This window comes from Pleurodeles waltl, chromosome 1_2 (assembly GCF_031143425.1).
Source record: "Pleurodeles waltl isolate 20211129_DDA chromosome 1_2, aPleWal1.hap1.20221129, whole genome shotgun sequence".
Lineage (NCBI taxonomy): Eukaryota > Metazoa > Chordata > Amphibia > Caudata > Salamandridae > Pleurodeles > Pleurodeles waltl.
In genome coordinates this window covers 715,383,441-715,405,320 of record NC_090437.1, presented here as the reverse complement: position 1 = coordinate 715,405,320, position 21,880 = coordinate 715,383,441, and the positions used below count along the sequence as shown (strand labels likewise).

Genomic DNA, 21,880 nt, shown 5'->3' with positions numbered 1-21,880 from the left:
CTGCACACCTCTGGAGCTACCACATATGCCTGATCCACTGGTGTATGTCACCCTCTCCTTAGATACCAAGTCTCTAGGTTTGAGGACCTTTTCTTTAGTAGTGACCATGATACTTTCACTGCCACCATCAGAGCTGAACCCAGCCTTCCAGGCTTTCAGATGCAGCTCTCTAAGTTTCAGCTCATGAGCTAACATCATTTCCTTTTCCTCCATGGCAAGTTTTTCTTTTTTTGCCTCTGCTTTGAGTATGGCTAGTTCCAACTGGAGCTTCCTACCTCTCCGCCTATTCTCCAGCTCCTCTGGAAACAGGCCTGGAGAGGAAACATTGCTGCCAGCTCTGTAGGGAGCTTTTCCACCAATGAGGCTGCCACCTCACCCCACCGACTGAGATGGCTGGTTCCTCCAGCCATGCCAGGTGCAGACTTTGTTCCTCCTTCTCCACAACATCATTCCTATCCTCTGTGCACTCACCAGTCTTCCTGGCTGACGACCACCCCCTCAGCACCTTTTGCAGCACCTCCTTCCTGGTGAGACCTTTCAAAGAACACTTGAACTTCCTACAGACCTTTTTGAACTGAGGCACAGTATAGATTTCCAACCTTTTATGCTCAAACACCAAATCTGCAGCTACAGCTACGGCTGATGGCTCACCAGACTGAGACATGATTGAGGCCACAACTCAAGACTTGCAAAGTTTCAAGAAGGCAAAGAAAAATCCCAAAGGAGAAACAGTATGTGATCTCGTAATGGTCTGTGATATAGAAGTAGTGTACACCAACCACTGTATGTCAAGTACAAATACCAGTCCTATCCTCACCTCTGATCACCAGTGTTAGAAATGGAGTCTCTAGTTGGCAGTGGTTTGTACCCTGTTCAAATAGGGACCCTCTCTTTAGTCAGGGTAAGGGATTTACACAGCTAAGATAACTCCTGTTCACCCCCTTGGTACGTTGGTACGAGCAGTCAAGCTTATCTCAGAGGCAATGTGTAAAGTATTTGTACCCACACACACAGTAGCACAGTGAAATCACCACAAAAGTACTCCACACCAGTTTAGAATAATAGCCAATATTTATCTGAGTAAAACAAGACCAAGACAACAAAAATCCAATGTACACAAGTGAAGATATGAATTTTCAAAGATTAGGGGGCTCATTATGAACCCTGGCGGTTCAGACTGCCATGCCGACGGTGGCGGCAAAGACCGCCACCGGCACGGGCGTCTGAACCGCCATATAATGAGCACAGGGGGGGGGGCGCCAACAGGCAGCCTGATGGTGGAGGAAATCATCATCCGACAGGTCAGCGCTGGAAGCAGCTCTGCCCTTCGGATAATGATCCCTTTTCCTCCAGCCTTTCTCTGATGGGTTCCCCCCTGGCGTAAGTGGTGCTGCGCATGGGCAGTGTAGGGGCCCCCGTGCATGCCCCGTCGCGCAGGTCACTGATTTATGGGCAGTGATCTCCGCGACGGGTGCTGCTGTACCCGCTGCACAGCAGCATTGATGGAGCCGCTGGAAATGTCCCAGCCCAGCAAAATGTTATTTCTGTGGCCGTCAGGGTCTCATGGGGGCTGGCGGTCAGTTTAATGACCACCAGCATGAACACGGTGGTAAACACCGCCGTGTTCATAATGACCCCCTAAATCTTAGTATAGTGCTTAGGATGTAACCCCATGGAGGAAGCTCTGTTATGGGAGTATTGCGTCACCCTAGAGAAGGGTAGTTTGAGTTTCAGGGTGAGTCAGACACTGTATTACCAGATGGGGATGATGCGGGGTACGTTTTCATGGTACTGGATGGTTGGGTGAAGGGAAGGATGGTGAACTCACATGAGTGGCTGTACAATTTGATTGGAGAGCAGATGTTCAGTCACGTGGTCAAGTGGATCCAAATCCCGTCCCTGGGTCCTTGGGAGTGAGTTCTGGTGTAACTAAGAAGAAACAAGTGCATCGACTCCAGAGTGACTTTGGACCCGGCACCGCTCTTCCACTCCGCACCACCACCTGCATAAGACTCCACGCAGCACCTTTGGCCTTGTGGATTGAACATGACACTGCAAATTCAATGCATTGCATCTTGACTTGCTGGATTCATTGACCCCGCTTTGTCATAAGGAACTAACGCCTCGCCACTGATGTCGCATCACCACCCATACAACTGTAAGGAACTGACCCCTTACCTCCCCTGCCTAGCAGTATGAAACCAATACCTCACCTCCCCGGTAGCAGCAAGGAGCCAACACTGTACCGGCTCCAGAGACGCCTCACCTCCCTGACTTTATTCAACGTCTTTGTTTCCTCATTGTTTTCCAAGGTACTGTACCTGTGGTCCGTGCAACTCTATGACAGGCCCGCATTCCCTCATGAGTGGAGTTGGTCTGTTGGAACCAACTCTATCAAGACATTGTGATAGACCCAGTAGGAGCTATTGTGTTTCTAAGTGCTCTACTAGAATTTAATATTTAAAAATTCTTATCTTTGCTTGTGTATGTTTGATTTTTGTTGTTTTGTCTAAATACTTTACACACTGCCTCTGAGATAAACCTGTCTGCTCGTGCCAAGTGGGTGAGCACGGGTTATCTTAGCTGTGTGACTCCCACACCCAGACTAGAGTGAGGGTCTCTACTTGGACAGGGTGCAAACCACTGCCAACTAGAGACCCCATTCTAACAATCTGGATTACGACACACAAGCTCATCCGAGAAGATGGGCTTACCCACCTTAAAGCTCCGGTACGGCACAACATGGCTGTGACCATTGACTCTAAGCCTTATGACAGGACTGGCATCTTAAGGGCATTTTTTAAATAGACCACATCTTGATGGATGGAGTTATGAAACCCTTTGTGGAAGTCTCTGATATGAATACCCTACCCAGGTCCCATTTCTGGAGATACCTGCAGCTGCTGCACTGCTTTCACTCGATGCTGAAGACAGTTAAATTGTTCCACAAACCGTCATCACCATGTACTTACTTGTTTCAATGAGGCCAATTCAAGAAATTGTCTACAGAACTCTAGGATCTGCTAGTCACCAGACTATTCTCTGCTCCGTTGGAATGTGTTATCTTACTTCGGGGGCAACACTGGCTTGCCATCTCATACTCCCCAACACAATTGGCGCCTGTTATGGCTGATCACGACAGAGGTCTCCAGGAAGCACGAGCGAAATGCAGGTACTTTAAAATCCTGTATGATTGGCACTTCCAGAACAGCTCTCTTGGGAGAGATTAGCTCCCTTCTCCAGCTGGTGGTGGTGTGCCTAGTCCCTCAGTGATAGTCTACATATTCTATGATCCTGCCCAATGCTTCAGCTCTATTGGACCAAGGTGTGGCTAGTCCTCATGGATACATGTGACCTGGGCTGCTGGACCTCAGCAGTACTCAGGCTGTTACATGAGTCAAGGAGTGTCCCCTTGGTACTTAGACATGAGGTTCACTGGCATGCTACTGCCTTGATGGTGAAAATGTGTGTTCTTTGGAACTGGTCCAAGCAAACAGCCCCTGCCCTTCAGGACTATATGGATAGATAGCATGGCACAGACATATGGGCACTTGATCTACAGGTTGAAAGACCAATCGCAACTTTCCTTAGATATTTAGGGAGGTTTTCTGTGGTTTTCTGTTACTCCAATGCCACCCCAACTATCCCATGCTGTACCTGAGGGAGTCTACCTTTTCGTTGTCTTCAGACCCCTGTGTTATACCTCTTAGTATGCTGCACTTTAACTAGTGGGTGTTTTTTTCTTTCTTACAAGCCCTGACTTTGTCTCTTTGCATCCTTAAACTTTACATATTTCAGTCACTTATCTGTTGACATTGTTGGGACCAGACGCCGAGACGGATCCGCTGGTGTGTGTACACAGTCTGCCTAGGTATGCTTCCTTATTGTTATACTGTTGTTGTTCTATTTCTCTGCTATTTACATTGACAACAGAAAAATGTATGTGATGGTGTACTGGCTACAATATTCTGTCCTCTTAATACAAATGTTTCAAACATATCTTTATTTTAAATAGAAAAAAAAACAGGACTGTATCAAATGCAAGTCTTCAATACATTCCATGTTTTTGTTTCTCTGGCTCCCTTTAATGTGCACACGAAACCAGGACATATTGGCTTTGCCACTGCTTATTCCACTTCTCCGCAGGCCTTGTTGGATGTATAACTGCTTTGCCCCTCAACCTCTTGACCACGAATAAAAATAGTTTTGTATGTGCTTCCAACTAGCTGCTCAAGTAATCAAAATGATGGCAGCGATGCTACCTTCCTTTTTACCTGGTAAGCCAACTGCACAATGAATCAATCAATTTGTAAAGCGCGCTACATACCCGTGAGGGTTTCAAGGCACTGGGGGGGGGGTGCTGCTACTGCTCGAAGAGCCAAGTCTTGAGTAGTTTTCTGAAGGAAAGAAGGTCCTGGCTCTGTCGTAGATCCGGCGGGAGGGTGTTCCAGGTCTTGGTGGCGAGGTACGAGAATGATCTGCCGCCGGAAGATTTGCGTCGGATGCGGGGGATGGAGGCGAGGGTGAGGTTAGCGGAGCGGAGATGCCAGGGGGGGGTGTAGAAGCTGAGTCTGTTGTTCAGGTATGATGGTCCGGTGTTGTGGAGTGCCTTGTGTGCGTGGGTGAGGAGCCTGAAGTGTCTAAAGCTAATGTAAAGGAATGTTTTGTAAGAAAAAGAAAGTCTGAAAAATAATGCTTTAAATCCTCTCGTCATTAATTGCTACAGTTTCACATAGTTAAAGGAGATTTGTTTCAGTGTAGAAAGTTTTAAACTGAAACTGCTTTCTCGTATGGATTAGGTGAAGGGGCAGAAATGGTAGAGGCACAAACACAATTACTGTTCAGAGGCTAATAATTGGTAAAGACTGCACCACACAAGAACTGCATAACATAACAATAATAAAAGCATATTTAATAGGTGAGCACTCTCATTAAAAGTAAGCACCAAAAAGTATTTCATTAATGTGCCAGACCTTTCCACTACAGACACCATGATAAATACTTTTGTTTTGGGAAAATTTTCAAATGTTCCATGAGAACCATCTTTTCGTGATTCCGGAAATGTGAATCTCTGCCTTTCGGAAATTGCAAAAAAATGTATAACACTGAAAATCTGCTTAGACGATTGTGCATGTGCCTGAGGATATGGCGTGTCAGGTACAAGAGTTCACAGGCAACAAGGCACTGCGTGAGAAAAATGCAAAAGTATAGGTTTGCAAGAACAGGAGAAACAGGTATGGATCGAATGGCTCTTCAAAGGTGTCGCTCGTTTCAGCGTCATAATGATATGGTTTTAATCCTACTACCGAGTGTTTACTTTTATCTCCTAGGAGTGATTCAAAGAAGCACAAAAGTTTCAATGTAAGAGCCGCCCATAATCTTTTCAGCCAATCATTCTCAGCCGTGACTCTACCATTCAAGCTGCGCTATAACTGCGGAGTTTAGAAGTAAGCCGATGGAAGGCAACCCTTGCAGCTCCAAGCAGTGCACATTCCAGTGAGCAGCATGAGGAACACTTTGTTGGATTTCATCACATTCCTTCTGGAGAAGGTGATTCTCTTTGGCAGGTCCAGACAGGGCACTAAGAAAGAAGAAACAAACACTGGTGCAAACTACTACGATGTGTCTTGTTTCAAAAGAGGTGACCTACTGGAGGTTTCGCGTACGCTCTTTGTCCACTTCGGCATCTACTTAGGAGATAACAGGGTCGCTCACTTGATGCCTGACATCCTTCCAGCTATTTCAAGGGATAAATCCCGGATTCAGACAGTTGTGACCAACAAAAGGCTGATCATGGGTGTCTTGGCTAAGGTTGCCAGTATCAGGGTGGACACGGTGGAGAACTTTGCCTATGGAGCCAGCATTGTCATCAATCACATGGACCGCAAGTTCACTGTCAAGCCACTATCAAATGAAGAAGTGGCCACGCGTGCTGAGAAGCTGGTGGGATCAATTGCATACAGCCTGCTGTGGAACAATTGTGAACACTTTGTGACATACTGCAGATACGACAAACTAGTAAGCTTTCAAACCGATAAGGTAAATTCTGAAAAGTATTTGATTTACAAATAAAACTAAAAAAATCTAACTTTTACATTTCAAATGTTTACTTCTAAACCAGAGTACCCAAGATACAGTTCTACTTTTCAATATAACCGTAGAATTTGGACATTACAGCAATAACGTGTTAAAGTTACAATGTGTGCTTCTGTCTCTCACATAACCTCATCATCATCTCACCAGAAGCTGCATTCCAAAACAAATAACTGTACCTGGGTGGTTATTATGCCCGACATGAAAACACTTCCCTGAAAACAAAAACAACATCCTTACACCCTCCATGGAGTGGAGCTGTGGCTTGGTATTGCTGTGGGTAAGCCTGCCCAGGAATAGTAAGCACTTGCAAATGCTACAATACAATATCTGTAGCGGGTGCATTTTCTCATAGTCTCCTTGGCTGAACTTTTTGAGTAAATATCCACCAAATCTTAGAAGTCAGCAGTCTGTGCAATTAAATGTCAGTGGGCTTAATGCAAAGATTGTGTGTTCTTCAATCCACCTCATATTTCTTTAATCCGCTACCAGACACCCATTCCCTGTTATCTCACTCTTGGAGGTTCCTGCTTTCTCCATTGGTGATGGTTTTTCTGTTCTTCACGTCCTCGATCTTTCCCCTTTGTGTGATTTTATCCCTCTTGTTCTTGGGACATGTCTTATGAAGCAAAAATAAAGGCTGGTACCCAAAAATGAGTGCAGGTGGTTCCCACCTGCAACCACAGGCTCAAATTAAACACTGCAAATGTTTCCACTCTTATTATATTTTTTAATGGAAATGAAAATTCGTCCACAGTGTAATAGCGTTACTGTGATACCACATTTATCCCAGTTGCTCGAATTCTAATAAAGTAGTGCAGCAAAATGTATACAAATATTCCTAAATACAATGACTAAATAAGGATACTTTGTAAAAAAACGTTTCAAATGTGTTTTTTGTGATCCCTTCAAAATAGTTTCTTTAGAACAAGAAAACTTGTGCATTTCAAAACACTTCAGAATCCGTTTTTTTAACAATGCATGCAGCACATTTTTCTGAGTTCTGCCTTAAAGAACTTAGTAAACGAGTTACTGGGTACGTTTCTACAACATGTCTGGATTATGCTTTTGTCAAAATGTTATAGTTTAAGATCCATTATTACTACCCGGAGCAAGGTAAATGTATGCTTGAGTATTGTCTGACCATGCGCATGTTTGCACATGTACATGTAGAAGTGAGGGGCTAGGATATAAGGACTGGGACGAGCACTTCATCTTAAAGTATTTTCACAAACAAGAAGTGATGAGTTCTTAATGCAATTTTGGTTACTACATTGTTGGAATGGGTTATTTGAATGCTCCAAACTATTTCTCAGAATCGTCAAAAAGGTGGTAAAACATCACTGGTATGATGTTTTACTAATAGCTGCATCAATTGGCCATCACAGCACCATGACTTTATTGCTATGTCAACAGATTATACAATCGTAAAATGAATTAGCTATCAAATGACCCCCTACAGGGAAATGTATCATTCCCCATACAAACAGGAAATGTCATTCCCGCTTTACCACCATGAATCATGATATGGTACCCATGTGAACCTTGAATGAACTAGAAATTGACAGCTAATCCATCTTTACATTCCAGCCATGTGAGCCAAAGTGTCTTTATAAACCATTATTGGTCTCTTTATTACTTATAAAATTGTATATTGTGAGAAATTGGATCGTAAGCCCCACTCAGGCAACAACCACAGTCTTTGTCAGAGAGAATCACAAAAGTCACTAAATTAACCTGTGCTCTCCTAGCTTGGCACAAGGCAGTCAACTTTATTTGAGTGGCAAAGTGTGAAGTATTTATGCAGCATATAAACAGTAATAAAGTGAAAACACAACACAAGAAAAATCCCAAACCAATTTAGAAAAATAGTGTAAATATTAATAAAAAATATACCAGAATGACAGAAATCTAGATCCACAAATATTCCATTTCAAAGTGTTAGGTAGATATAGAGCCTAAAAGCACAAAGCACCACTTGCTGTCATCTGCTGGTGCTAGACCACTGGAAAGTCACAAGTTCAGGCCAACAGCAATGGAGTGCAGACTGGATACAAGAACTCGGTTAGTCCAACTGAAAAATTATTTTCTTAAAGTCTGATGTGAAGAGTTCCATTTGCGGCAATGGAGGCTACGAGGAGCAGGGAGAGCATCACGGATCGGTCATTGTTGTAGCATGCAGAGCAGGTTAGTGTTTTTAGGACAGATGCTGCTGTAACGTGAAGATCTGGTTGGGCATCGTGGACGGATGTTGCTGGAGCTTTGCGATTGCGGCCACCTTTGGGCTGGTGTTACTGGCAGCCACTGTAAGGTCCAGAATTGGGTTCACTAGAGCTTTGTGTTGGTGGTTATCACGGTCAGCAGAACCATGATGTGACCAGGCTACTTCGTGGTCGAGAAGAGCTCATCCCTTCAGTAGTTTGCCTTCTCTAAGAGCAGGAGCTGAACTGATGCCAGCCAAGATCCAAAGACCTGGAGAGGCACCTCTTGGGGAAAGGAAATTCTCTCCAGCAGAGGTCAACAAGGCTTTGGTAGGTCGAGTTACTGGTGCCAGGCAGGCCCATTGCAGCAGGTCAGTTGGGCACTTGCAGGGAGGGCTCTGGAGCTTGTTGTGTCCCTGTAGCTCAGAACAGGAGGACAACCAACTGACCCTTGGAGTCACTCAAATTAGCCAAGGATAAAGGGAACAAGCCCAATCTTCCTTCTCAGAAGACAGAGCAAGCCTTAAGCACCTGGACAGCAGTCCTTCTGTAATGCGCACAGGCCCAGGAGTGTGCTGAACTGAAGTGGTGTTCTGAATGTCCAATATTTATACCTGGTGCCAGCCTTTGAAGTGGGGGGACATTCTGGGCTACCCCACATATGATTCAGGAACATTTTTACCTTTCCGCATTATGCCTCCAAGCAGTCTGGGGTGACAAAAAGCTGGTGTCAGGTTAACTTATGTGTGTTGGAGGCTAGCCCTTTGAAGTGTAAGTGGGGCAGGGTTCAATTCTGCTCTCAGACATCCAGGACCATCCCCTTTGTCTCACTGTCTGGCAGGAGTACACAAACACCAGCACAAGCACCCTTTACTGCCATGTGATCTAGGACCCTGCCAGCAGGCACCAAATAATTAGGGCAAGAAAATGTGAACTTTCTAAAAGTGGCATTTTCATAATTGTGACGTAAAAATCTGACTTTCCGTCAAAGAGGGTTTTAAATTACAATTCATATGAGTCCAAACATGACACTTCTACTCACTCCTAATCAAATGTTAGCACTAATGAAAAGTAATAAGGTAACCCAATTTTATCCAACGGGAGAGCTAGACCTTACAGTAGTGAAAAATGAATGTAGGAGCTTTTCACACCAGAACAAGTAAAACATAATCCCACATATCCTAATTTTTAAAATACAATGCATCCTGCTTTGCAGGCCTTTAGGCTTCCCCTTAGGGGTAACCTATATGTATTAAAAAGTAAGGTTTGGGCCTGGCAAAAGGTTTATTTTGCCCGGTCGAATTGGCAGCTTAAAACTGGACCACAGGCTGAAATGTCAGGCCTGAGACATGTACACTTTAAAGTGCTGCTTTAGCGGGTGGCACAATGAGTGCTGCAGCATTTAATTTACAGGCCCTGGGTACATGCAGTATCACTTTATTGGGGACTTACATGTAAATTAAATGTGCCAATTGGGTGTAGGCCAACTTTACCAGGTCTAAGGGAGTGAGCACAAAACCTTCAGCAATGGTACTAGTGGTAAAATGCAGAGTTCTAATGCCTGCAGAAAGGCCCAATTACAACATATGTGTGTCACGAATTTTGCACCACAAAAGTCACAAGGTTTGGTGTACACATAATATTAAATTTACTACAATTCACTCATAAGATTATCCCAATTGAGTTTTTCCTATACAGTGCGTGCAAACCACTAAGACCCTGATTACAACTGAGCCAGAAATTTCCGATTGGTGCATAAATCCCTGTTTGCGCAGGGGTATGAATTATGAAGTGTGCAGAGGCTACCAAGCTAGGTATTTACTGGGTGTGAGAAAATTAATACCACACAGGTTTCCCCACACATGCATTTGCAGATCTACCTACTAATATTTACAGGGGGAAAATGCACAGCAAACACTGGGCATGCAGATTTTGGTAGAAAACACGAACTTCGGCATGTATTGGCCAATTTAGAAGGACTTCACTTGTATTATGCAATATTTATGTCACTGGATGGTTAATGAACTGTAGAGTATTAGATTGTATTGCGCACAGTAAATCTCACCCCACCACTGAAGCTCTCGTAATCAGGGCCTAAAATCTAATATAAGTTTCAACATAGGGACTACAACATTGTCCCGCTGTGCCATAAACTTACTAATATCTGAGTCAAAGTATTCCCGTCCTAGGACAGTTTTAGAATTAGTATTGGGCTCCTGAGGAGCCATGCAAAATTGCTCCACTTGAGGAGCGCAATTATCCTTCTCATGCGCCTACAAGGAACATTAGACAGAACAGAGACCATAGAGTCAATAGAGATGGGTTTTACTTCCCTCCTATTAGCAGCAAACACTCATGATAACATATGAGACAGCACAGATATTCCAAATAGTTGGGTAACAATGAGCGCACAACAGTACACACAACAAGCTCTGGCAAAAAAAATAGGTATGGCTTCAATATGCCAACACATGTAAACATAGCCAAGTACAGTTGATGTTTATCACATGAAAGCCTGCCTTATTGCCATTCCCCGTGATAGGCAGTAGAAAATAACAGATTACTTTATGTATATGTATTTATAAGAAATAAAGAACTGAAGGTGACAAACAGCATGATGGGTGAGTATACTTTTCAAACATAAAATAGTCTTTAATGCATTCCAGTAGATGCAGAATGCTACAGCAAGCAGCCAATAACATGAAGTGAGGGAGTTATACTCCCCAGATTGGACCAAAACCCTACTCTCAGTATGTTATATTTGAAAATAACAATAAGTAACCAGACAATTGTGCTAACAAACGAGATCTAAAAATAAAGAAACTCATGACAGTGCACACTCAAGGAGACACACTTGGGTGTGGAGAGCTGTGAGAATGTGACTTATAATCAGAAGTCACAGTGCACACAACAATTTCAGTAGATGCGTACAATATTCAGCAGAACACATTGGACAAAACACAGAGCACACATACAGCACAGCTCAGATATTCCATATAGTTTGCTATCACAATACTTTCAACAGCACCAACCTAAACAGTAAACACTCAATACTGCTATTTGAGTTACTTCAAACACATACCTCTAGCTAGGTAATTCTTATTCCAGTCACTCTGATGGCATGGACCTGATTTGGTAAGGGCTTCTGATATCACAAACCACATCACACACCACACCACCCTATCCCAAACATAGGGCCTAATTTACAAAGCCTTTGTGCCACCATTGCATCATTTTCTGTGACGCAACTGTGGTGCAAGTAGTGCTCTACACTGCTTCACAATTATAAACTGATGCATTGGGCCCAACTTGTCAGATTGTAAAGCCTTGAGTCACATTATACCTGTGCCAGGCATACTGTATGCAAGTTAGACTTTCCCACGGGAAAAGCCACACAGCCTAAATGATTTCTGAAGGACTCCACTAGACCTGAGAATGATGGTACCCGAACTGGAAAGTCCTACGTGGTAATAATGAATAATGGTAACACAGCACTATCCAAACTGTCTTAAGTGCAATCCTTGTTCTAAAATTATCAGAGATACTTCAGATTACCAAATGGTATGAAAGTGCTCTCTTAGGCCATGAAATTGCTGGAGGTTCTAGAACAGGAACTTAAAAAATCGATTTAACAACCCCATATTAACATCACACTGCCTGATGGTATTTTAAGTTGGAAATGGTGAGCCAGAAAGTTGAAACCTTTGTTTTTTAGAGGAAATTGGCGATCCTACAACGTCCCTTCTAAGTTTTGTAATATATTGTAATTAGTAGCATTCATATAGTGCTTCATATCCCTAACGAGGCACATTAGCAAACAAGCAGCACCCTACCGTTGGAGATGCGTTTAGTTGGAAGAGAGCTGATGTGTAGTGTGGCTGATGTGGAAAGTGCCTTGGCGCCATGAGTGATGGATTACAGTGGTGCTATTATGGTTGCCTGGTTCACTGCACCAAACTGTGAAATGGAATGAAGAAAAGCAAGAAATGGAACACATACGCCCTGTGTTCATTCAGTGTCTGAAAGATTGTAAGTTATGACAATGGTCGAGATATTTAGTTATTTGGTGTCTTGTGTGATGGGTAATGGAATGCTATGCCTGTGCCACTGTGATAAAGTACCTATAGTATGAGTTGATTGGAATCCAGTAGAATGACGGATTACAAGTATTTGTCTGACATCCTAAAGACGTCACAGGTTTGTGGTTATTGATTGGGTTTGAGCACTAGAAGTGGAACCCATAAGAATGCACTGGGCACCGGCAGCCAGGGTGGGTACTCTGAGAAGTGCGTACAGGAGTGTCAGGCCATAGCAATGTGACGAAAAACAGTGAGCAGTGGTAAATGGTTTAAAGAGTTCGCCTGGGGCGAACAAGGCGCAACCCACACAAATGGACAGGTTACAGGTAGTCTGGGTAAAAATACTGTAGATAGCACAACAAGGAGAGATACGTGAGCAAATAACCAGCATGCACTGGATATAGGAAGTAATGAGAGATGACCAAATATATCTACAAAAGAGAGTCAGAAAACAACACACAGGAATGTACTTACTGCAGGTATCCAGAATAAAAAGTATCTGTCAGACAGACCCAGGAGCAAGAAGAAGCGAAATCTATCACTTGTATTAGCTACAGGCATCCAGTAGAGAAATCGTGTTGTTGTTTACAAGAAATACTGCTCCCACTCGTCACATTTAGTGGATGATGCATGTAGTTTAACCGCTTAGGTGCGGGCGTCGGCCACTGGCCGACGCCCACACACCCTCCCTGGTGCGGGTCACGACCAGTGGCCGACACCAGGAAGGGTATCAATAAATCCCGTCACAGCTGTGCTGCGATCGGGGGCCAGAAACAGTTTGAGAAGGCCTCGTAAGAAAGGGGGAGAGTCTCCCCTTTCTTACGAGGCCTTCTCAAAGTGTTTCCTGGCCCCCGATCGCAGCACAGCTGCGATCGGGGGCCAGGAAACACCACTAGACGCCATCGGAAAACGGGCCGCCCCCCCGGGGGCATAATTAATTAAAAAAAAAAAGGTAGGTGCCCCCTGGGGGGGGGGGGGGGGGGGGCGCGATCGCCCCCCCCCCCCCCAGGGGATTGTTTTAAAAAAAAAAAAAAAAAATTAAAAAAAAAAAAAATGACAGGGGGTCGCCCGTGGGCAGGGTGACCACCTGTGGGGGCAATTTTTTTTTTTAGATGTTGTAGGGTTTCCCTGGGGGCCATTTTGGCCCCCAAGGAAACCATACAACAACTAAAAAAAATAGATCTATATATAGATCTATATTTATATATCTATGTAGATAGATATATCTATGTACATGGATATATCTATAGATATATCTATGTACATAGATATATATATATATATAGAGGTAGATCTATATATACCAAAGAGATTTATAAAGTGTGCTACTCACCTGTGAGGGTCTCAAGGCGCTTGGGGGGGGGGGGCGGGGGGAGGGAAAGGGGCTGGGAGGTTTACTGTTCGAAAAGCCAGGTTTTGATGCCCTTCCTGAAAAGAAGTAGGTTTTGGGTCTTGCGAAGGTGGGCTGTGAGGGCGTTCCAGGTTTTGGGTGCAAGGTAGGAGAAGGATCTGCCCCCGGTGGTGGTGTGTTTGATGCGGGGGACAGAGGCGAGAGAGAGGTCAGCTGAGCGGACGTTTCGTGTGGGGGTGTGGAAGGTGACTCTCGTTGAGGTAGGCAGGGCCTGTGTTGTGGAGTGATTTGTGTGCGAGGATGAGGATCTTGAAGGTGATCCTTTTGTCAATGGGGAGCCAGTGGAGGGATTTGAGGTGTGGAGAGATGTGTTCGTGTCGGCGGAGGTCGAGGATGAGTCGTGCTGCTGAGTTCTAGATGCGTGTAGTTTGCGCTTGAGTTTTAGAGTGGTGCCGGCGTAGAGGGCGTTTCCGTAATCAAGCCTGCTGCTGATGTGTGCGTGAGTGACAGTTTTTCTTGTCTCTGTGGGGATCCATTTGAATGTTTTTCAGTATACGGAGTGTGTTGAAGCATGAGGAGGTGAGAGCGTTGATTTGTTGGGTCATCGAGAGGGAGGAGTCTAGGATGATGCTGAGGTTGCGTGCGTGGTTGGCGGGGGTGGGTGCAGGGCCTAGCGTGGTGGGCCACCATGAGGGGTCCAAGGTGTTTTTGTGTGGGCCAAAGAGGATTATTTCGGTTTTGCTTGAGTTGAGTTTCAGGTGATTGGCTGTCATATATATATCACTTTTGTCAATATGTGTGTGGTTTCCCTGGGGGGAAAAGGGTCCGACTTGTCTAGTGGCAGTTTTAGTGCCATAAAGAAGCGCAGAAGGTTTATATGCCTACTGCAAAGAGCAAATCTGTATTTTATGTAAATAGCTGAGTACATTAGCAAAGTCTATGGAGAGATGAAGGGCACTTTTGCTGGGTGGTAATGAGGGAATCCGAGGAGGAGGGAGTGGGAGCACCAATAATGATTGTTGGACTGGGCGCAGGAGGTGCTAAAGACTGTGACGAATGGTATGTGACAAGGTGTTTTTTGAGTGTCTTGAAAGTACGTGCTGATTGAGGGAAGAAGCGCAGGTAAGGTGGCCTCTACTGTTGCACGTATCTCACACACCATCGATTTTGTGACTGTCTACGTAGGCTAGTGTTTTAGAGCAACAGTTTAGCCAATAGCAGAGATGGCATCTTGATGGATGACTGCTGCCTACACTCGGGTTATAGAGGACCGCTCTGACATAGGATCAGAGACTGAGACATCAGATACTGAGACAGCATCTGAGGGATAGGACAATGGCGCAGACTCTGGGAGTGATTTTTCAGTCAGAGGAGTCCCATTCGATAACTCCTCTTCCAGTACATTATGAGGGAGGTGATGAGGACAGTCCTGCTGTCCCTTCGCAAGCTGTTTGTGCAACTGGGTAATAGTGGGTTAGGTCAACCCAGAGAGCAGGTGAATGCGGCGGCAAGCAGAGAGAGAGTGCTCTCTTGGGAGCTCCCCAATTTAGTTCAGCCCCAAATTCCACCACCCAAATCATATTGTGGAGACATCAAAATTATCCATGGCAAAACAAACTGGTTTTGTAAGGCAGGCACCTGTGTTTTTGGTCCTGGATTCGGCGGCCATATAGAGAAACACACTAAACCCAAACATTTCTGGAAACTAGACATTCGGGGGAGTCCACAGAGGTGTGACTTGTGTGGCTTCCCCAAAGTTTTCTTACCCAGAATACCCTGCAAAGCTGAAATGTTGAAAAAAAACTCAATTTTTCTCGCATTTCTGTCACACAAACTACAGGAATATGCTGGGATCCACAATATTCCTACCACCCAGTGACTCCTCACCTGTCCTGATAAAAACACTACCCCACTTGAGTGCCTACACCTAGTGTCTGTGTCAGGAATGGATCACCCCAGGGTCAACAGCTGCCTCACGTAAGGACCAACATTGACCGTTGTGTGATCTATTCCTGTCGCAGGCACCAGGCCTAACCACACAAGTGAGGTATCATTTTTATCGGGAGGCTTGGGGGAACGCTGGGTGGAAGGAAATTTGTGGCTCCTCTCAGATTCCAGAACTTTCTGTCACCGAAATGTGAGGAAAACTTGTTTTTTTAGCCACTTTTTGAGGTTTGCAAAGGATTCTGGGTAACAGAACCTGGTCCGAGCCCCGCAAGTCACCCCTCCTTGGATTCCCCGAGGTCTCTAGTTTTCAGAAATGCACAGGTTTGGTAGGTTTCCCTAGGTGCCGGCTGAGCTAGAGGCCAAAATCTACAGGTAGGCACTTTGCAAAAAACAGCTCTGTTTTCTGTGATGTGTCCACGTTGTGTTTTGGGGCATTTCCTGTCGCGGGCGCTAGGCCTACCCACACAAGTGAGGTATCATTTTTATCGGGAGACTTGGGGGGACGCTGGGTGGAAGGAAATTTGAGGCTCCTCTCAGATTCCAGAACTTTCTGTCACCGAAATGTGAGGAAAACTTGTTTTTTTAGCCACTTTTTGAGGTTTGCAAAGGATTCTGGGTAACAGAACCTGGTCCGAGCCCCGCGAGTCACCCCATCTTGGATTCCCCTAGGTCTCTAGTTTTCAGAAATGTACAGGTTTGGTAGGTTTCCCTAGGTGCCGGCTGAGCTAGAGGCCAAAATCTACAGGTAGGCACTTTGCAAAAAACAGCTCTGTTTTCTGTGATGTGTCCACGTTGTGTTTTGGGGCATTTCCTGTCGCGGGCGCTAGGCCTACCCACACAAGTGAGGTATCATTTTTATCGGGAGACTTGGGGGGACGCTGGGTGGAAGGAAATTTGAGGCTCCTCTCCGATTCCAGAACTTTCTGTCACCGAAATGTGAGGAAAACTTGTTTTTTTAGCCACTTTTTGAGGTTTGCAAAGGATTCTGGGTAACAGAACCTGGTCAGAGCCCCGCGAGTCACCCCATCTTGGATTCCCCTAGGTCTCTAGTTTTCAAAAATGTACAGGTTTGGTAGGTTTCCCTAGGTGCCGGCTGAGCTAGAGGCCAAAATCTACAGGTAGGCACTTTGCAAAAAACAGCTCTGTTTTCTGTGATGTGTCCACGTTGTGTTTTGGGGCATTTCCTGTCGCGGGCGCTAGGCCTACCCACACAAGTGAGGTATCATTTTTATCGGGAGACTTGGGGGGACGCTGGGTGGAAGGAAATTTGAGGCTCCTCTTAGATTCCAGAACTTTCTGTCACCGAAATGTGAGGAAAACTTGTTTTTGTAGCCACTTTTTGAGGTTTGCAAAGGATTCTGGGTAACAGAACCTGGTCAGAGCCCCGCGAGTCACCCCATCTTGGATTCCCCTAGGTCTCTAGTTTTCAAAAATGTACAGGTTTGGTAGGTTTCCCTATGTGCCGGCTGAGCTAGAGGCCATAATCCACAGGTAGGCACTTTGCAAAAAAACAGCTCTGTATTTTGTGAAAAAATGGGATGTGTCCACGTTGTGTTTTGGGGCATTTCCTGTCGCGGGCGCTAGGCCTACCCACACAAGTGAGGTATCATTTTTTTCGGGAGACTTGGGGGAACATAGAATAGCAAAACAAGTGTTATTGCCCCTTATCTTTCTCTACATTTTTTCCTTCCAAATATAAGAGAGTGTGTAAAAAAGACGTCTATTTGAGAAATGCCCTGCAATTCACATGCTAGTATGGGCACCTCGGAATTCAAAGATGTGCAAATAACCACTGCTCCTCAAAACCTTATCTTGATCCCATTTTGGAAATGCAAAGGTTTTCTTGATACCTCTTTTTCACTCCTCATATTTCAGCAAATGAATTGCTGTATACCCAGTATAGAATGAAAACCAACTGCAGGGTGCACCTCATTTATTGGCTCTGGGTACCTAGGGTTCTTGATGAACCTATAAGCCCTTTATATCCCCGCAACCAGAAGAGTCCAGCAGACAAAACGGAATATTGCTTTCAGAAATCTGACATCGCAGGAAAAAGTTACAGAGTAAAACATAAAGAAAAATGGCTGTTGTTTTCAGCTCAATTTCAATATTTTTTTATTTCAGCTGTTATTTTCTGTAGGAAAACCTTGTAGGATCTACACAAATGACCCCTTGCTGAATTCAGAATTTTGTCTAGTTTTCAGAAATGTTTAGCTTTCCGGGATCCAGCATTGGTTTCATACCCATTCCTGTCACTAACTGGAAGGAGGTTGAAAGCACCAAAAATAGTAAAAATGGGGTATGTCCCAGTAAAATGCCAAATTTGTGTTGGAAAATGTGGTTTTCTGATTCAAGTCTGCCCGTTCCTGAAAGGTGGGAAGATAGTGATTTCAGCACCAGAAACCCTTTGTTGATGGCATTTTCAGGGAAAAAACCACAAGCCTTCTTCGGCGGCCCTTTTTTCCCATTTTTTTGGAAAAAACTAAATTTTCACTGTATTTTGGCTATTTTCTTGGTCTCCTCCAGGGTAAACCACAAACTCTGGGTACCATTAGAATCCCTAGGATGTTGGAAAAAAAGGACGCAAATTTGGCGTGGTTAGCTTATGTGGACAAAAAGTTATGAAGCCCTAAGCGCGAACTACCCCAAATAGCCAAAAAAGGGCTCAGCACTGGGGGGGAAAAGGCCCAGCAGCTAAGGGGTTAAGACTGGATCTGCAGTTACTGCGTACATCGCATTAAATGAACTGTGAGGCAGAACTTGCAGTGGCTTCCACCTCCTCTGTACTATGCTTGCCTGACAGAAGCACTACTGAGGTACCTCAGAAGGATTGACTCATACCTCACAAGGGCTTCTTCTATGCCATGGATTTTAATTCTTTAATTGGGCTTTTGGGAAAAGATAAAAACAGTGAAGACTGTAAGATAAGTTTGAGGCCTTTGTCACAGTATAGCTCGACTAGTGTTTGGGAACTACTTGAAGCACAGTGACAAAAATACAAAAACATGGTTGTAAATATGTTTTACTGGGTGAGGTTCTGAAAATGTGCATAAACCCTAATAAAAGCTACCATCTTGACCCAAACGATCTCCCCAGAGGCCAATTGCTTGAGGGATCAGATCAAACTCACCTGCCAAGCATCACTTCGTGAGTGAAACTTTTATTTTATTGAAGAAACATCCAATAGAGGCAACGCTTCACATCTTCCAAGTTTTACAGTTGGAATGAATATAGAAACAAGGCATCATATTTTTAAAAAAGTGGCGCATTAGCTATGGTGCGTCACTTTGCTTGCACCCCACCCTACCGGCACCTAACGACACCGTAGTTGCACCATATTTTATTACTGCACACCATGGCGGTCGTTAGCACAACGTCAAAATTTTTAATGCTATTGTGGCGCTTTGCTACACTAGTATCAAAAATGTTCATGATAGTGCAGCAAAGTGCAAGGAGGCCTATAAGTTACTATGGGAGCCTCATTTTAACACCTGTTTTGAGCGGGCATTAAAAATGACGCTAAAATGGTGCAGTCAAATCTTTGAAATTTGACTGTGCCATATTTTCGGGCCTCCAAGCGCATAAACTATGCCTGGCCCATGCATAATGTGGAGCAAGGGGATACAAAGTAGTGCAATGCAAGCATTGCGCCACTTTGTAAATATGGCGCGGCAGAAAAGCCACTTTAGCTCCATCTTAGCGTCAAACAAATTACACTACGGCAGTGCTAAGATGGCGCTAGGGGCTCTTAAATATGCCCCAAAATGCCAAGGAATGCTGCGGAACTCTACTAATATGAAGAGTGTTGATTCCTAAAGACTTTTAAAATGTAGTTTTCATTTTCTAAAGGCACATTCTCAATAACATGCAATATATAAACACTGTCCAAAGATATTAGATGATCTTTTAAAGTCATAGTTGAGGATGTAGGAGAGACCCAGAGATACAACAGCAACCATGGGTTATGGTAGAAATGACAAGCATTGCATCTACTGTCCCTAGCCATGAAGTCACATAACACTGTTAAATAACTAGTAAATTCAGTTCCGTGGGGGAAAGGATGCACTAAAGTATCCAGAATGTATGCTAACCAATTGGACAATTCTTGTTCCAGAGATTGAGAAGTTGTAAAACAGCCTGTTCGGACTGAAAGCGCTGACGAACGAGTAAAGATATCTTTATTTGACATACCTGAAAACAATGGCCGATTACTATTGCACAAGGTCAAGCCTAAAAACAAAACATGGAACTCCTCCCACTAGCTATCATCAGGTTTAACACAATAAAAACATTAATTTAATATGAAAGCTTCTAACCTACTTGATTGGGTGAAATGAGCCCCAGACAGATCACTGACCCCCAATTGTGAATGCAAAAGGCCACTTTATTGAACAGGTGTGCATCACAGTTCAGCCCTTGGCATACCGCCTTACAAAACTATATACCTGCCTATACAGTCATCTGCCTACCACCTACCCTCCAACCCTAAAATATCACCCTCCCCTTTAACCTTGTAAAGTACCCCATGAACTACTAACTTCTGTTACTCATAACACTTGAACTTCCCAAGTGGTGCCTTGGGAGCGAGTTCTGGTGTAACCAAGAAGAAACAAGTACATCGACTCCAGAGTGACTTCAAACCCAGCAGCGCTCTCCCACTCTCCGCCACTGCCTGCACCAAATCCGTGGTCCCGGCCGAGTGAAACGATCGCAACTGATGCTGCAGGCCTGACGTTGCCACAGCTCCTCCGAAATCCCAGCACAGCCTGGGTCCAGAGTACTGTGTCACCGATGTCCGTGGCACCCGGCTCTGACTCCACGCGGCACTCGTGGCCCCGTGGTGTGATCATGACACTGCAAAGTTGACGCCTTGCATCTTGACCTGCTGAACTTATTGACAATGTGTTGCCGTAAGGAACCAACACCTGGCCACCGATGTTGCATCATCACCCCTGCAGCCATAAGGAACTGATGCCTCACCTCCCATGCCTAGCAGTAAGAAACCAACACCTCACCTCCATGGTGGCAGTATGGAGCCAACACCACACTGTCTCCAGAGATGCCTCACCGACCCGACTCTGTGCAATGTCTTTGTTTCCTCATTGTTTTCCAAGGTACTGTTCCTGGGGTCCGTGCAACTTTATGACCAGTCCGTAGTCCCTTGAGAGTGGTGTTGGTCTGTTGGAAACAACTCCATCAAGAAATCGTCATAGCCCTAGTTGGAGCTATTGTGTTTCTAAGCGCTATACTAGGATTGAATCTTTAAAAATTCTTATCTTTGCTTGTGTATGTTGGATTTTTGTTGTTTTGGTCTTGTTTTACTAATGATATACATTGGCTGTTTTTCTAAACTAGTGTGGAGTACTTTTGTGGTGTTTTCACTGTGCTACAGTGTGTGTGTGTGTGTGTGTGTGTATACAAATACTTTACACATTGCCTCTAAGATAAGCCTGTCTGCTCATGCTAAGCTACCAAGTGGGTGAGCACTGATTGTTTTAGCTGTGTGACTCCCTTACCCTGACTAGAGTGAGGGTCCCTACTCGGACAGGGTGCAAACCACTGCCAACTAGCAACCTCATTTCTAACAATCTGGATTACGACACACAAGCTCCTCCAAGAAGATGGGTTTACCCATCTTAAAACCCTGTTATGGCACAACATGGCTGTGACCATTGACTCTAAGCCTTACGGCGGGACTAGCATCTTAAGGGCATTTTTTTAAATAGACCTCATCTTGATGGATGGAGTTATGAAACCCTTTGCGGAAGTCTCCGATATGAATACCCTACCCAGGTCCCATTTCTGGGGATACCTGCAGCTGCTGCACTTCTTTCACTCAATGCTGACGACAGTTAAATGGTTCCACACATCATCATCACTATGTACTTAATCTTTTCAATAAGGCCAATACAATAAATTGACTACAGAGCTCTATGACCTGCTAATCACCTGACTATTCTCTGCTTTGCTGGAATGTGTTATCTTACTTCGGGGGCAACACTGGCTTTCCATCTCATACTCCCCGACACAATGGGTGCATGTTATGGCTGATCACGACAGAGATCACAGAGAAGCATGAGCGAAATGCAGGTACTTTAAAATCCTCCATGATTGGCACTTCCAGAACAGCTTTGTTGGGCGAGATTAACTCCCTCCTCCAGCTGCTGGTGGTGTGCCTAGTCCCACAGTGATATTCTGCAATATTCTAT

General features: G+C 44.6%; 1 protein-coding gene across 1 annotated transcript in view; it reads left to right on the top strand.

The window, feature by feature from the left end:
• Positions 1-5,416: 5,416 nt before the first annotated feature.
• The window catches only part of LOC138303682 (lecithin retinol acyltransferase-like), a 299,328-nt gene continuing 282,864 nt past the window's right edge, over positions 5,417-21,880 (top strand). The window contains exon 1 of the mRNA XM_069243012.1: positions 5,417-6,039. Within this exon, the coding sequence (XP_069099113.1) occupies positions 5,506-6,039 (534 nt within the window). The 5' untranslated portion in view covers positions 5,417-5,505. The remainder of the gene's footprint in view (positions 6,040-21,880) is intronic.